Below are 16486 nucleotides of genomic sequence, written 5' to 3'. Positions count from 1 at the left end.
TTCTAGGCCGTTTTCAATCGTCATACGAACCAATAGTGAGTCAAAATTAAACAATTGGGAACAGGATACAATTGCTTAAATGAAAGAAACACCTATTCTGGTATGCAAAGATTTCATATTCTAAAACATTTGTTTAGTAAGTTTGGAAATAGACACATCATATCGGTTAACCAATTTGTGATGTGCCTACGATTTCAGTCTGTATATTTCCTCATATTTTTGTTGCATCAAGGTGTGTGCAAGAAGCGTACACCTGTTCATGAAGTTCAGATAGTGTGAACAAACACAATTGTAAATAAACTCATCATAGCTACCAGGATTGACATTTTATATTTACACCAGACGCGCGTTTCGTCTACAAAAGACTCATTAGTGACGCTCGAATAAAAAAATGTTTAAAAGGCCAAATAAAGTAAGAAGTTGAAGAGCATTGAGGACTAAATATTCCTAAAAGTTTTGCCAAATACAGCTAAGGTAATCTATCTAAAGTATTATTACGAGATAAGTAAAATATGAGTGGAAGAGGTAATTATGTTACTGCTGAAAATAAGTTGTTCTTATTTGTAGATTCGTTCATCTATATCAGTATCGAGGAAAGATATGAAGCAGACCTTTTACAGTAGTTTTAAAAATTTCAAGTTCAATCTGACTTTTGATATGCAAACACTCATCGAGATGTGGTTAACTTTATTGAAAGACAACGCATCAACAATATACATGAAAATATGAAAATGAAATTTGAGGAGGTTCTGTTTACTTTTTTCTGCATATATTTTCTGTTGCTTTATAAGATTGCAAACACTAATCGGTCTGTCTGTGAAAGTGTCTTGTCAATAAGGGTGCACAATAAGTACTCCTTGGAATAACGTCTGTCTGTTGAAAATATCAACACGACAACTACAACAAATATGTTCAGCCAAAAAAAGAATGATATGAATGGCATATTCAATATGTCACTTTTAATGTTGAGAAATCAAGACACGCTCACGAACACCACTGTATGGCATTGTAACACTGGCATGCAACACATGTATGAAAGGCCGTTCATGTCAAAAACCCGATAAAATAACACGCGATAAAATCATATTTAACACGATAAATACAGTTTTAACGCGTTATTTTATTATTTAACGCGTTAAGCACAAAACTACAAAAAATTACCGAAAATATATTCTTCTTTCGCCATAACTACAATTTAAGGCGTCAGATTTTACTCGAAACTTACTAAATGAAATGGCCACATGTGTCATAACTTTATCAATTAACGCGATAAAGTTTATTGATTATCTACGGAAGCGTATATTACCCTCGTTTTAATACTTATAATCCAAGATGGCGATATAACTTTTAGCGAGAAAATGCTTTATTTCTCATTACTGCGATTTATTTTTTTCGACAAAATGCCTAACAAGGCATTTAGGCGCTTTGTTTTTTATCGCCTTAAAAATAAATCGTCTTAAATAATGCGACATATTTTCAAAACGAGAAAAAAAATTACGATTAATTTATAAGTCAATAAAAATATCATGCAATAATAATAAATTGCCTTTTTTTTCTTATTACTGCGATTTATTTTTTTCGACAAAATGCCTAACAAGGCATTTAGCCGATTTGTTTTTTATCGCCATAAAAATAAATCGTTTTAAATAACGCGACAAATTATCAAAACGAGAAACAATTTTACGATTAATTTATAAGTCAATAAAAATATCATGCAATAATAATAAATTGCCTTTTTTTCTTCGATATATTGTTTTATAAAGCAACACATTGTTTTAAATTAAGGCGAGCAACGGGAAAGTTTACAGCTAAATCGAGATAAATGTGGCACGATTTTAACCTGTTCATTTTCATTTTGACTTTGGAAGGATCAGGTCGCCATCACATTTGAGCATTTTATTTCAAGCAAATGGAGGTAAGATAAGAAACAATTTATTAAATGATATCTCGCCGCGATATAGCCTTGTTGTGCTCATGTGGCGTTAAACAAACAACAATCAATCAATCAATCATTAAGTTATTGTTGTAAAAAAACTTCTATAAAAAGGCTTTTCCACGTGTCTGCCGTAGTATACACACGTTAGGGGAATTTTGTTTTTGATGCAAAAAAAAACACAACCCTTTTTCTCCAGCTGTGAAAGTAAAATGGTCGCCTCATAAAATAATCAGGTTTAACTATAAATTAACATAGGGTGTCACGAAATTTACGTTGGAGAGAGCCAGTCGAGTTCTGATTTTTTTAATTCACAGTTGCGGCAAAATAAGATCCTTTGATGTTTTAATACTGAGTCACTACGAGTTCATTTGAACTATATAGACCCCCTCCCCCTATATAAAGTTCCAATGACTGTTCTTGTGACTCTTGTTACTTCGAAGTGTTCAGCGAGAAAAAAAATCTCGTGCAGTACTGAAAAAATGACGGGGCAGATTAATTATAATTGTTCGGTTAATATAAAAAAGAAGATGTGGTGTAATTGCCAATGAGACAACTCTTCACAAGAGACCAAATGACACAGAAATTAACAACTATTATAGGTCACCGTACGGCCTTTAACAATGGGCAAAGCCCCTACCGCAATGTTTTTGTGTGTGCAATAAACAGTACAAAGACGACAAATTTTGTCAACTGTTTTCTGTTCTTTAGTCAGGTTGTTGTCTCTTTAGCACATTCCCAATTTCCATTCTCAAATTTAGTAAACAAAAATTTCCCTCTATGATCTATCCTTATTTTCCATATTTTTTTTACAATAAATACTGACATGACGTATTGTTAACTTCGTATTAAAAATAAGCTGTTTTAGTCCGCCATACCAGGAATAAATAAATGACTGTCTAATCATGTTGAACATTACAGCCATCGGATTTGACTATGTACGTTCAATCAAAAACTTTGATTACCTTTCTTGCTAGCTGAAGCGTAACATCGTTCTTAGGTTTACCTTTACTACCCTAATTTGAGAGTGGACTAATCAATTTATCGTCTTTTGGACTAAACTACTTCAAAATAAGGGTAATAAAGGTAAACCTTATAAGCTAATAACGACTTTACGCTTCAGCTAGCAAGGTTGCTAACAAAAGATTTTGTTTGAACCTGTACATACTCAAGTCCGATTGCTGTAATGTCTGTATTATAAGCTAGTTTAAAAAATGAGGGAAATTTGATGTCACACGCCAAGCTGACAAACTATGGCACTTTATAATGTGATTAAATCTTTTGATCTGTTCTTGTATTTTACAGGTCAGCTTAGAGATCCCTTGCAATTACTGTAAGTATAATATGTGTATGAACAGAGATGTGGTAACGTTATATCATCGTATATGGCAAGCAGTTCTCGTCAAAACTATGTTTAAAACATTTTTCGAAAAATTAACACACTGAGAATTAAAAAAAACCACAGATTAAAAAACCTGAAAACACACACTAAGAATAAAAACATACACATTGAGATATCAAAAAGACGCACTGAGATTACAAAAATATAAATAACACACAGTGAGCTTTGAAAATTACACACTGAGACTTCAAAAATTACACAATGAGATTTATGTACATGTTGTGTGCAAGTTGTAAAAAGTAAAATAACAAAAAATCCGAATTCCAAGGACAATTCTAAAGAGAAAGTCCTTATTATCACATGGCAAAAACAAGGGGATGGCTCAAACACATCAAACGAATGGAGAGCAACTGTCATATTCCTGACTTGGTACAGGCATTTTATAATGTAAAAAATTGTGGATTAAACCTGTTTTTAAAGTTTTAAATACATACAGATGCATTAGAACTCTCGAGTTTCCTAATAATGTCAATTAAAGATACAGGAGATTTAGGGAAATTCTTCACATCTTTACTAATCGTAACTTAAACAGACCTTGGACTGCTGATGACATAAACTTAATCGAAATAACAATTTGAGCCATGAACTCAGGCTACAAATTAAAAGCGAGTTCTGTCTCCTAGTTGTTTAAGATTGTAATAGATACAGATTAGATATGCAAATTAGATCTGTGCGCAGAAAAAGTGCGCACAAATCTCATTGTGTAATTTTCAATTCTCAGGATGTGTTTTTCAGTTTATTTCATCTCAGTGTTTTTCTTTCTAATTCTCAGTGTGTAAATTTTTCGAAAAATGGTTTAAACATACTGAGTTTTGACGTGAACGGCTTGCAATAAACGTGGCAATTATGGGTATCCCATACCTTGTTTCCATATCAAACGTGGAATATTAGTAAAATTAATTAACATGAAAAATATACATAATTAATTTATCAATATCTAAAATTGGTGAATGTTGCATACTCATTTCTGAGTAATTTACCTTTGGAACCATGGTCTCCAATCATTGGAGTTTTTTTAACATAAAGTGTCTTGAAACTTTATGTGAGTCACTGAGTGGCTTGATATATATTTCAGTGCAGATATCTAGCTTCTACTTCTTTTAAAAACAGCGACAAAAAGACTCAAGTCAACATCATTGGAGGTTTTATTATGTTATATTTTCCATTTGTAAACTCAGTTAAAATGTCAAAATATATCTATAACTTTTGAAGCTATTGATACATTTTAATTTTGTTTTAATTTATAAAATGGCAAATATAACAAAACAACGCTCTTCGGTCTTCACCTGAGCACTCGTACATATAGAATAAAAGTATATTAGATTCTTGAAAAAATAAGTATGACATTTATAAAATATAGGTGTTTGCAATAATTCACTTGTTTAATATTTTCAGCTAGTCTATTAGACCTTCCTGAAGAATTAGTGATAATGGTACTTAGTTATATTCCTGTGTCGGAGTTACTTTATACAGTCTGTAAAATATGCAGAGGTCTAAAGGATGTTGTGCGAAAAATGCAAAGCTTGTGGACTATTGTAGAATTTGACGATTCCTATACTATAGACATTGCAATGATGGAAATGATCGTGAAAAATAATCAGCTTGTATGTCTCAATCTAAGTAACCAAAATATTACTTTTGGGTCACACAGATTTACCAAATTGATGCTAAAGCTTACTCCTACTATTCAAGAATTGTATGTAGCAGAAACACCGCTAAACAATCTTGCATTTGTAATGTCCTTGCGAAATTTAACCACCCTTGATATAAGTGGGACATCAATAAATGATAACCAAGTAGTAATATTGTCACATGCTTCACAACTGAGACACCTTTATATTTCATTCACTAAGGTTACTGCTGCAACCATTGCAGATTTGTCTCGAAATTTCAAATTTCTTGTCATTTTTGATGCATGCCAAATTTATTTTATGTTTACTGATATTTGTTTGATTGTATCATCATGTGAGCAACTTAGATTTTTACATGTTTCATTCTTTTCACAGTTTGACATAGATCAAGCTGTTCAGTATGTAAATCAACAGCTTTCAATTGAAAGACAATTGAAGCTGACTGTATTTTAAGTTATATATTGTCGCATATATAGGGTATGAACTTTAAGTTTATATATGTACAGTGTATAGACATATTTTGACAACAAATAAGTAAAACTACGCCACTACTCGGTTCAAGTAGAAAAATATGTTTTTTATGACGTTTTTAGACACATATCTTCTTGCACCAGTTGATACAAGTTTATCTTTTAAAACGTATCAACCCTATGTTCTTACTTCAAATCCTAGCATTTAGTGCTGGTCGTTTTGTCCTAAAACTGCAAATACAGATACTTGAATGGTTCAAACAATATTTTTATGTTTACCAAAATACTAAAATCATATGATATGAATCAAATATCATTTTTTGCATTTATATTTTTTTTTAATTGTCGAAGTTCAAATTATTTGAAAATATTTTTATATGGGTATTTATCTGTGGTCACTACGATAAAGATATATATGTGTATAGTGCATATATCTTTAATGTGTTGCATCAAATTTGGAGAGAGGAAATCTCTTATTTTTTAATTTTATTAACAAAAATGCATTGTTTGAAAGAATTCACGGCAATTTTTGAAAGCGTGAAATAAATTATGAAAGTGCTGCTCAGAGTAGGATTGGGAATGATAATCTAAAATTCAGATTTTCAAGATATTATTTCTCCTTTATTAGTTACAACTGCATTTACTGGTAGTATTAAACTTCAGGGATTTTTTCTATATGTTTGTAAGATGTATGTAGATATGTTTGCTGAATTTGTAAATAAACCAAAAAGGTAACTTCCATGTTCGTTGGCTCATATTTTGTTTTCTGCAAAAAAAGTTGTGAATTTGCGAGATCTGCAACATATTCAGAAAATAGTAATGTAGAAGGAACTGATAAATTAACAAGGTCATAACGAAAGTATTTAAGTACGTGCAGTTGCGTCAACAAAAAGTCATCATGAAATGTACAATACAATATGAACCCCTAATTTAAATAGAATGAAAAGTTGAACTTAAAACTGGCTTTATTCTCAATCTGTGACCTCCAACATGCTTGCCTCATTATAAGCATGTTTTAGTTACGATTTTGCTTTTGAAGTATATAACCGTTTACTTTGTTTTTCAGAACATATTATAAAATGGCTGACACTGTAAATCCTTTGCGTTACCCAGGTGACACTGCTTCAACGGATGAGTTAGTTGCTTATTATTTTACTTCTTCATATACGGCTAAAGAAATAGCTGGATTTTTACTTTTCGTTCATAATAAATTTGTTAGTGTTAAGACAGTCTACAGAATGATGAAAAGACTTCGACTGAGAAGATATGGTGCAGAGAGTCCATTGATTAATATCGTTCAAAAGATAATTCAACTGCACAAACAAGGATACTCTAATATTGGATATAGAGCAATGTGGAAAATACTTAATTCTTGCTGTGGCATCAATGCTACTCAGGAAACGGTGATAATTGCACTGAAAGCTATACATTATGATGGTGTAGTTGCAAGATCTCGACGTCGACTTGTGCGAAGAAGATATTGTAATCTAGGACCAAATTTTTGTATTCACATAGATGGATATGATAAACTCAAACCCTTTGGAATATCAGTGCATGGAGCAATCGATGGCTTTTCTCGAAAAAATCATTTGGCTAACTGCAAGTCATACGAATAAAAACCCACGTAATGTTGCGCTTAATTTTGTAGAATTCCTTAGACAATCCAAGCGTGTTCCACGATTGGTTCGGTCAGATGCTGGTACGGAGAACGTTATTATAAGGTCGATACAAATAGCGTTACGTGCAGTTCACAATGATAACATGTCAGGGTACAGAAGTTTTTCTGAGGGGCGATCAACTGGGAATCAAAGGATTGAGATGCTGTGGAGTTTTCTGTGTCCTTACTTCACCACATTCTGGAGAAATATGTTTAAAGACATGATAGATAACGGAGAGCTCAATAACACAAATCCAGTTCATCTAGAGTGTGTACGTTTTTGTTTCCTGCCAGTTATACAACAACATTTAGATATTTTCAAAAATATGTGGAATAGTCATAGAATTCGGTCACAACGTCAAGTTGATCAAAACTATGGCGTCCCGGATGTTATGTACAACCAGCCACTACTTTATGACGCTGTCGACTATTCCTATGACATACCATGTGACGAAAGTATCTTTGATGACATTACTAGGCTCTACACCAAACCAATGCTGCCCAGAGGCTGTTCAGAAGAGTTCTGTCAATTCATCCAGCAAATTACAAATGTGAATCTGGATGATTTCAACGTCGTGGACACACCACAGGAAGCAAAAACACTATTTTGTATGCTTACTTCTGTTCTCCCTTGAGATACGAATCATAAACCTTTACTATTTTGAAAAAAAAGTGTTTATGAAAGCTGTGTTTTGCTAGGTTTTTGATTATTGATTTTAGTTTATTTCTCATCAACGTGTGAAAATGTTCGAGATATATATGAATTCATGGGTATCGACTTTTATTATTCTATCAGAAATCAGTTTATTTTGGAAAATTGTTAACCAACCCACATTTCTGTTTTCAATAGTGAAGAATTAAGTAAACTTATATTATCGTTATGAAAATTATTTGTTATTTGCCGCTGTAAGTAAAACAGCAATCAATTTAATAAAGACATATAAATATATAACAAAACAGTTATCGTTATGCCACAGACCGTGATGACGACAGCCTAATACATTCCATAATGTACAAATTGTTATATAATTAAACAATATACTAGGTGTCTAAATCGCTCATTCGATGAATCTCTGTTATTGGGCTGTGAAATTGAGGCCAAGATAAGGTCACACTTTAACGATTTCCGGTAATCTAACTTTACTCATAGGAGCCTGAATCGCTAACCTGGTTTTAATAGCTATATATATCAATTTGCAGGAATTGACCGAAAAGCAACAAGAGTGGACACACTTATATTTCTCGCCTGTTCTAATATTCTCATTTTAATTTATGTTGATAATACAAAACAGATTTTTTTCTTCAAGCATTACTTTAAATTAACATGTAAGTGATAAATGTAATGCATTAAAGTCGAACTAAACCCTTTCACACAGACATGTAGGCTTTACAATCATTCCTAACATCGAATTCCGTTAGCATATTGCTAAAATTTTCTCAGAAACAAACCTCATAGAAAAAAATGAACCATGAAATGATGTCAAGGTAAAATGACACATGCCGGACAGATTGGTACACCCTACAATTATTAAATACGCCATACATAGTTTGACTATCCTAAAGTATCTGAAAAACAGACCAATTCAAAGAAATCCAACATTGGCATATGAACCATGAACGTAAGGTAAAAGTTCGACGAAACAAAAATATTAATTTTAAATTACCTAGTATTTAGGTTGCAAAATCCCGGCAATTTTCCCAGGAGTAACAAGAGTTATTGCCTGTTTTATATATACTAACAGCATTACATTTTTATCCTATTAAGTATGCAAAAACAGCGTTAAAAATACACAATTCCAATACTTGAAATTCAGCTGATTGGTTGATCTGTCGTGATCCCAAAGATTCACAAAGATACATATAAATACATTTCCTCCGCTGAAATGTAACTCCTCAGTGAAGCTATTGTAAAGGTAATATATTAATGTTGACGTAATCTTCAATATCAAATGACGCTGAAACTGTATACCAAGAGAAGAGAAGACAATGAAATGGTTAAAAAAAACATGAATGAGACTTCGTAGACTTGAACCATTGTGCACCTCTTATTGGATCTGCTTATCCTTCCGGAGCACCTGAGATCACCCCCAGTTTTTGGTGGGGTTCGTGTGTCTCAATCTTTATTTTTCTATGTTGTGTTAAGTGTTGTTTGTCTGTTTGTCTGTGTCTGCTTCTTTTTTAACCATGGCTTTGTCAGTTTTTTTTTTTTAATTAATTATGAGATTCAACGTCCCTTTGGTATCTTTTGCCACTCTTTTTCTTATTTCGTTTTAGTTCAATATAATTTTTGGGATTTCTATTTAAAAAACATGGACTTTGCCATTGCCTAAAAATGAGGGTACCAATGTTGTATCCGCAACTTCTCCTGAACCACTTAATATTATTTGATAAAACTTTCTCAGATTCTTCATGATGTAATGCTATTGAGCACCTCCTATTTTGTTTTTGCTCAAAATAATTTTTGGGTTTTCCCCTGCAAAACCATAGACTTTTCAATTGTCCAAAAAACAATCAATACCCAGGGATTCTTACATAAGGTGTAATTAAGAGTAAAATTCAAATCGGAAAGTCCCTAATCAAATAGCAAAATAATAAGCTAAAACACATTAAATGAATGGATACCACCTGTCATATTCCTGAATTGGTACAGGCATTTTCTTATGTAGAAAATGGTGTGAACTAAACCTGGTTTTATAGCTTGCTTAACCTCCCACTTGTATGACAGTCGCATGAAATTACATTATATTGATAACGATGTGTGATCAAAACAAACAGAGATAAAAAGGATCAATGCAGGACTGAGGTTTTTAAATCATATTCAATGTATACACAAGTAATCTCTTTTGTGGTTTGACACAACCCCACATTTAAAATGTAATTTGTCAACCTCAGCGTCCTGAATATACCTTTTCGTAACATGTCTGTTATTAAAATCAAAAAGTTAAAAAACTTCTTCAGCTATCTGGTGGTAAGTATAGAAATATTAAAAAAAAAAATGTGACGTAGAACATAGTTTAATCTACGTTTCAATTTGTGATCATAAAATATATTATTTCGGTATCTCTGGGAAGTTTTTAAAAAAAAATTCATAACCGAAATTTCATAACTAAAAATATGAAATTCGAAAGTTGCAACATCGATGATAAATACATGTTTATGCCGTAGCTATCTACATTCTAAAATATGTAACACAGTATGATTAGCATTTCATTATGTTATATTGATTAATGAAGAATATATTCCAAATGAAATTACATAAAAAAATATTTGTTTACAGAGCATTATTGCTATTAAAATTTAATTGTTTATTCACATGATCTACATATGCTAATTCTTAAAATCATTTAATTATGTTTAGCTGATGTTAAACGATTTATTGCATGGCACTAAATAAAGGGTAATTTTATTTTTCTTAATTTGCCACCATTTAGTGCCACTGATAAATTGTTTACTGCATTCTTCTTCTTTTAAGTTTTCTTCTTTTCTAGAAGCTATTAGAAGAGGGGAAATGTAATTTAATATATAACACCTCAATATATTCTATTTTTTATAATTAACTTTTCTTTTGTGCCAATAACAGTTACTGTATTAGTTGTTGTTTCTCTCTTTGCGTATTTCTTTTCCATAGACTTCTAACTGACTAATATGAAAGTATTTTCTTTTTCTATATAAATTCAGAGTTACTGATGTTTTTTGTGTTTGTCTATATAAACTATTTTCTCAAATTGTTTTTCCTTTATTTTAACATACCAGTAGAAAATGGAGGGACATGTAGTAAATAGATATAAGAAAATGTGGTATGAGTGCCAGTGAGAGAACTCTCATTCATATTGTGTAACAGTAAACTATTATAGATCAAAGTGCGATCTTCAACACAACTGAAAGCAAGCTAAAATGGGCAACAAAAAGACTAGTGTAAAACCATTTAAACCGGAAAAAACAACAGTCTAATCTAAATTACAAAACATGAAATGAGAAATATCAATGGACCACATCAACAAACGACAACCACTGAACAACATGCTTCTAACTTGAGACGGATGCCAACAAACAGATGCAGCAAGTTTAAACGTTGTTATAGGTACAGACCTTCATCCTTACCTGAAACAATGATGTAACATCACAACATAGAAAGACACACTATAAAGTGTCAACTGAAATGGATTCCCTCAATTAAAAAAACATATAAACTAGGGAATATACACTCAATGTTCATTTGACAACATCGGACCCAATGCCTTCCCCAATAATCTCAACAAGATGTATCGCCCAAAATAGTATTAAGATCTTCATTTAAAGGAGTGCCAAATACATCCAAACCATTTTTCGGTATTTAGTATCAGTTGTTAGAAATGTACTGACAGAACAAAACAAGAATTTGATATAATAAAAACAGTTTTGTGTCTGTGTTCATCCATTTCGTGATACTAAGATAGAAAAAATAAAAAAAAAACAACGTTAAACAAAAAATCAAAGGATGAATACTATATTATAACCAAATAATGACATTCTTAAAATGTGAAGCCGAAAAAGTGCGATTTGCACCATTATCTAATCATGAAAACGTGATTATATTTACAAATGAGCTATTCTTTGGTTACATCTTCTGACATCAGACTCGGACTTCTTTTAAAGTAAAGGGGCAGGGTTGAGATCGCATCAACATGTTTAACCACGCCGCATTTTTGCGCCTGTCCCAAGTCAGGAGCCTCTGGTCTTGTATTTATTTTTTAAATTTTAGTTCCTTGTGTACAATTTAGAAATTAGAATGTCGTTCAATATCACTGAACTAGTATATATTTGTTTAGGGGCCAGCTGAAGGACGCCTCCGGTTGCGGGAACTTCTCGTTACATTGAAGACCTGTTGGTGACCTTCTGCTGTAGTGTTTTCTATGGTCGGGTTGTTGTCTCTTTGATACATTCCCCATTTCCATTCTCAATTTTATTAGATAAAGACAACAGTAGCAAACTGCTGTTCGAAAGCCAAAAAATCGATTGAGAAAAAAGTCCGTGTTTCAAACTTAAACCGAGGGAAACATATCAACTATAAAGAAGAAAAAACCGAAACAGTAAAGTGCAACAAATAAACAAACGTCAATGTAAGATACAGATACAACTAACAAATAACATCTATCATTTTCGTGACTTGGTACAGGACATTTTAGGAAAACATGTTGGATCGATTCTGATTTTAAGGCTAGCCAAACCTCACGCTTTTGAGCAATGTTTAATATAATACTTTAAGAACAAAACTACATAACAAGCCTACAGATTAATCAAATGTAATTAAGAACGTGTTGATAGACTTTTTAATGAATATTGTATATTTTACCGCTGTTAGAAATGTTATCCGCTACTTCAAAAGAATTGACGGCAGTAAAAATTAAAGCAAAATACGGCCTTTTACACAGGGCCTTGATCCAGACCAAACAGCAAGCTATGAGGGACCCCAAAATTATTAGTGTACACAATTCATTATACGAACAGGACACAATCAACGATCTAATTTGGTATAGCTAAACGGAAAAAATACATATGAACCACATCAACAAACGATAACTGCTGAACGACAAACCCCTGAATCAATTAGGACAGGTGCATAAACATGCAGCGGCTATGGATAGTTTTGTTTCGCCAGCATACAATATAATTGCAGTTGTTCTTTGTACTTAAGCCTTACAACAAACATTTTTGATAGGAAATATAAGTAAGGTGGAAAGAAACTAATGAATTATTCTGTACAGGTACTTCTGCTGTAATATCGGAGCAAACCAATTTAGAATACATTTGTTTTATGCTGAAACAAATATTCTTACAGATATTTACACAGTGTGCCAGTAGTGTGGTGCTTATTGGTTTAAAAACAAGTTATATATACAGGTTAGACTGTAATTTTAAGAACAAATGTTGACATCTTTTTATAATATTTACAAAAAGAAGATGCGGGAAATGATCATGATTATATTTCCGGATGAGGGAAGCGGGAATATAAAAAAATGAAAAAATACGTTTGATAAAAAATAGGTGCGGACGGGTCCGTCAAACAAGGAATTAAAACGGTTTGGCCAAAGTATAACGTTTTCACAACTACTGTCTTTTTGAAGAATTGAAAACAAATTCTATTTGTAACCAATAGCTAAAATAAAATATTTTTCAATGAGTTTATCTAATAGACATCAATAGATATTTTGTTCCTCTTTTAAATTACCTGTTTTCCTGTATTCTTTTGCTTATCTTAAACTATTTTCCGGCTTCTTCTTTTCAGTTGTTGTTAAATAAAAAATCATATTATCAAACAAAAATAGTATCAAAAAAGTATTATTTATATAATAGCCATGATTGCTTTCAAAATATACTTTTTCCCTTATCTTCATCTGTACAAAACATTAATAAATTAGTGTTAACTCGTAAAAAGTTGCTTGAAGTAAATAGTAAATAAAAGATGATTTTGTTTTTGTATTTGCGTTACTTAAAAATATTTGTTTAAATATGAGTTCAACAAGCCAAAAACAAAAATCATATTTGAAGTCCTTCTTTTTTTTTTTTGCTTTTGTAGTTGTATATGTATAGTTAAAAAACTTTTTAAAAAATCAAAAAAATGAATGCTTTTAACTCTAACATTTTGGTTAATTTGTCGTCTTGTTTTCTTATTTCGTTAGCTATACATGAAATTGTATTCAGCTGATGATCAAAAATTTATTGCATGGCACTAAATGGATGGAATTTTTTTTCATAATTTGCCACCATTTAGTGCCAGTGATAAATTATCTACTGTTATCTTCTTCTTTTAATGTTTTCTTCTTTTCTGGTAGTTCGTAGATGATGAAATGTTGTTTGATATAACACCACAGGTTTTTTTTATTAAGTATTCATTGGTGCCAACAACAAGTAACGGATTTTTGATTTCTTCTTTCTTCTTTCTTTTTTCGTTCTAGATGATAACACATATTTCAATATAGGTCCTAACAATGGTGCTTATTTATATTTTATAATAAGCAATACCATTAGGGCTTATACTAAATTATACTTTAGTTCTTTGCTATTATCGTCTTCTTTGCTATTGATGAAAAATATAAAGAAGCAAATATATGAAAATACAGATATTCAAATCGTCTTTATCTTTGCTCAAAATTTCCAAAATCTCAAAATTTCGGTGTTCCTGCACTCATCCTAAAAAAAAGAAGTACATCAATAACATAAGTTTCTTCTTTGTTTTAGTTATTATTAATGTAGTTTAAACGTATCTTTTTATTGTGGAAAAAAGTGTTTGCAACTAAAATTGTTGTTAAAAATAATGTTGTTTATAGAATAAACACAACAAGTAAAATGAAATCAATACTTATATTACAACATTGTACCATATTTAAAATTTTATATGTTGATTTTATGTCTTCTATTTTCTTCGTCTTCGTCGGCTATCTGGTAGTTAATATAGAAATATTTTTTTTTTAAATTACGTAGAACATAGTTTAATCTACGTTTCATTTTTGTGTTCATAAAAGTATTTTATTTCGATATCTCTGAGAAGTTTAGAAAAAATATTTATAACCGAAATTTCACATTTGAAAATATAGATATTCACAAAGTACAACCTCGGTGATAAAAACATGTTTATGCCGTAACCATCTACATTCTAAACTATAAACTACAGCATAATTAGCATGGCATTATGTTGTATTGATTAATAAAGAATATATCCAGAAAAAAAACCCGAAAAAAAATCTATTTACAGAGCATTATAGCTCTCAAAATTAAATTCTTCTTTAACATGATCTATCAGTGCTGATTCTTTAGATCTTCTTTCCTCTTTATTTAGTTCTGTTGATTAATGAAATATATTTTCGAAAACAAAAAAAGCTCGCAAATCATTTCTTATCTACGGTGCTTAATTGTTTTTAAACATATATTTCTATTTACTGTAAACGTTTTCTTCTTCATGTTTTTTCCTAATTCTGTTTTGTTGATGAATACAATATATTTAAAAAACCAAACATCTTTCAATAAGCAATTAAGTGCTTGAATATTCATTAAGTTAAAATTTCTTTTTCTGTAATCGTCTGTCTTTCTTTTAATCTTCCGTTTTTACCTGCTATGTTGATTAAGAAAACACATATTCTAAAAAACAAAATACCCGTAAAAATAAGTATAATCTACAGGACATTAAGGTTTTTAAAATGCCATTCTTTTTTAATTTAATCTTCAAGTTCTTTAAATCTTCTTCCTTCTTTGAACCGTTCTGTTGATGAATGAGATATATTTTAAAAATGAAATCAGCCAGTTAATATATTTTTTATAAGTTTTATTGTTTTTGAACATTATATTTCTTTTAACTGTAATCTTTTGTCTTTATGTTACTTCTTTATTCTGTTATGTTGAATAATAGACAAATGTATTCTAAAAAAAAATAATTTCACAATTATATCCGTTTTAACTAATTACTGATTGATTGATTGTAGCTTAACGTCTAGTGGCAAATATTTCATGGATATTCATTACGACTTCTTTACTGTAATTGTAAGATATCTTCTCTACTGTAATCTTCTGTGTATTTTTATCAATCTTCTTTCTTCTGAATTCTGTTCTTTTGATAATAAGATATATTTTTAGACATAAAACAAGCCATTCAGTCATTTATTATCTACGATGTGTAATTGTTGTTAAAACAAATTGTTTTCTATGCCCTGATCTTTATCTGTAATAAAAAGACTGTTCAAACTTTAAATTGTCGATCTAAGATATCTTTTCAAACCAAGAAAAAAGGTGTACAGAAAAAATGAGTATATCTATACGCCTAATATTCTTGTTAGAAAAAATTCTTTTTTTTTCTTTTTCTGTTCTTCTGTTTTAGTTCTACAATATATTTTCAACAATGAAAAAAACAGTGCAAAATAAAACATATATCTTACCTTACCCCAAGTTTCTGATTAAGACTATGCTTTTCGTTGGTGTTTGTTTCTGTTTCTTGTTTCTATTGTCAGCTATTGATGAAAATAATAAAGTTTCATATTTGAAAACATGGTTATATTTACAAATAAGCTATAAGATAAAGGCAACAGTAGTATACAGCTGTTCAAAACAAATAAAATCGATTGAGCGAAAACAAAACCGTGTTACAATCTAAAAACGAGGGAAACACATCAGCTATCAAGGAAAACAACGAAACACTAAAATGCAACAAAAATTAAACGATAATGTAACACACACAGACACGAACTATATAATAACAATTGTCATTTTCGTGACTTGGTACAGAACATTTAAAAAAAAATAGTGACTTGATTCTGGTTTTGTGGCTAGCCAAACCTTGCGTGTTGATTGCAATGTTAACAAGTAATCCTGTGTTATCATGCTAACACAAAAGTCACCAAACGGATCCAATATCATTGTTCTGTG

The 16486-nt window shown here is 31.0% G+C and overlaps 1 protein-coding gene across 2 annotated transcripts; it reads left to right on the top strand.

Moving 5' to 3' along the window:
* The first annotated feature begins 1493 nt into the window (after positions 1-1493).
* LOC139488871 (uncharacterized) lies at positions 1494-6837 on the top strand. Of its 2 annotated transcripts, none has more exons than XM_071274826.1 (3): positions 1494-1915; positions 3239-3266; positions 4731-5842. In XM_071274826.1, the coding sequence occupies exons 1-3, from the start codon at positions 1910-1912 to the stop codon at positions 5417-5419; spliced, it is 723 nt and encodes a 240-aa protein (XP_071130927.1). In that variant the 5' UTR covers positions 1494-1909; the 3' UTR covers positions 5420-5842. The 2 variants fall into 2 exon arrangements, 1 of the variants encoding a protein (XP_071130927.1); XR_011656099.1 differs by adding an exon at positions 6503-6837 and having other exon boundaries at positions 1496-3266; positions 4731-4939.
* Positions 6838-16486: the final 9649 nt, after the last annotated feature.

The sequence above is a fragment of the Mytilus edulis genome, chromosome 9 (genome assembly GCF_963676685.1).
Source record: "Mytilus edulis chromosome 9, xbMytEdul2.2, whole genome shotgun sequence".
Taxonomy (NCBI): Eukaryota; Metazoa; Mollusca; class Bivalvia; order Mytilida; family Mytilidae; genus Mytilus; species Mytilus edulis.
The sequence above is the reverse complement of the archived record's forward strand: the minus strand, read 5'-3'. Positions and strand labels throughout refer to the sequence as shown.

Excerpts from the sequence above, each read along its gene's own strand:
- LOC139488871 (XM_071274826.1), top strand. Across the intron at positions 3,267-4,730 it reads AGAGATCCCTTGCAATTACT|CTAGTCTATTAGACCTTCCT; the intron begins GTAAGTATAATA and ends TAATATTTTCAG.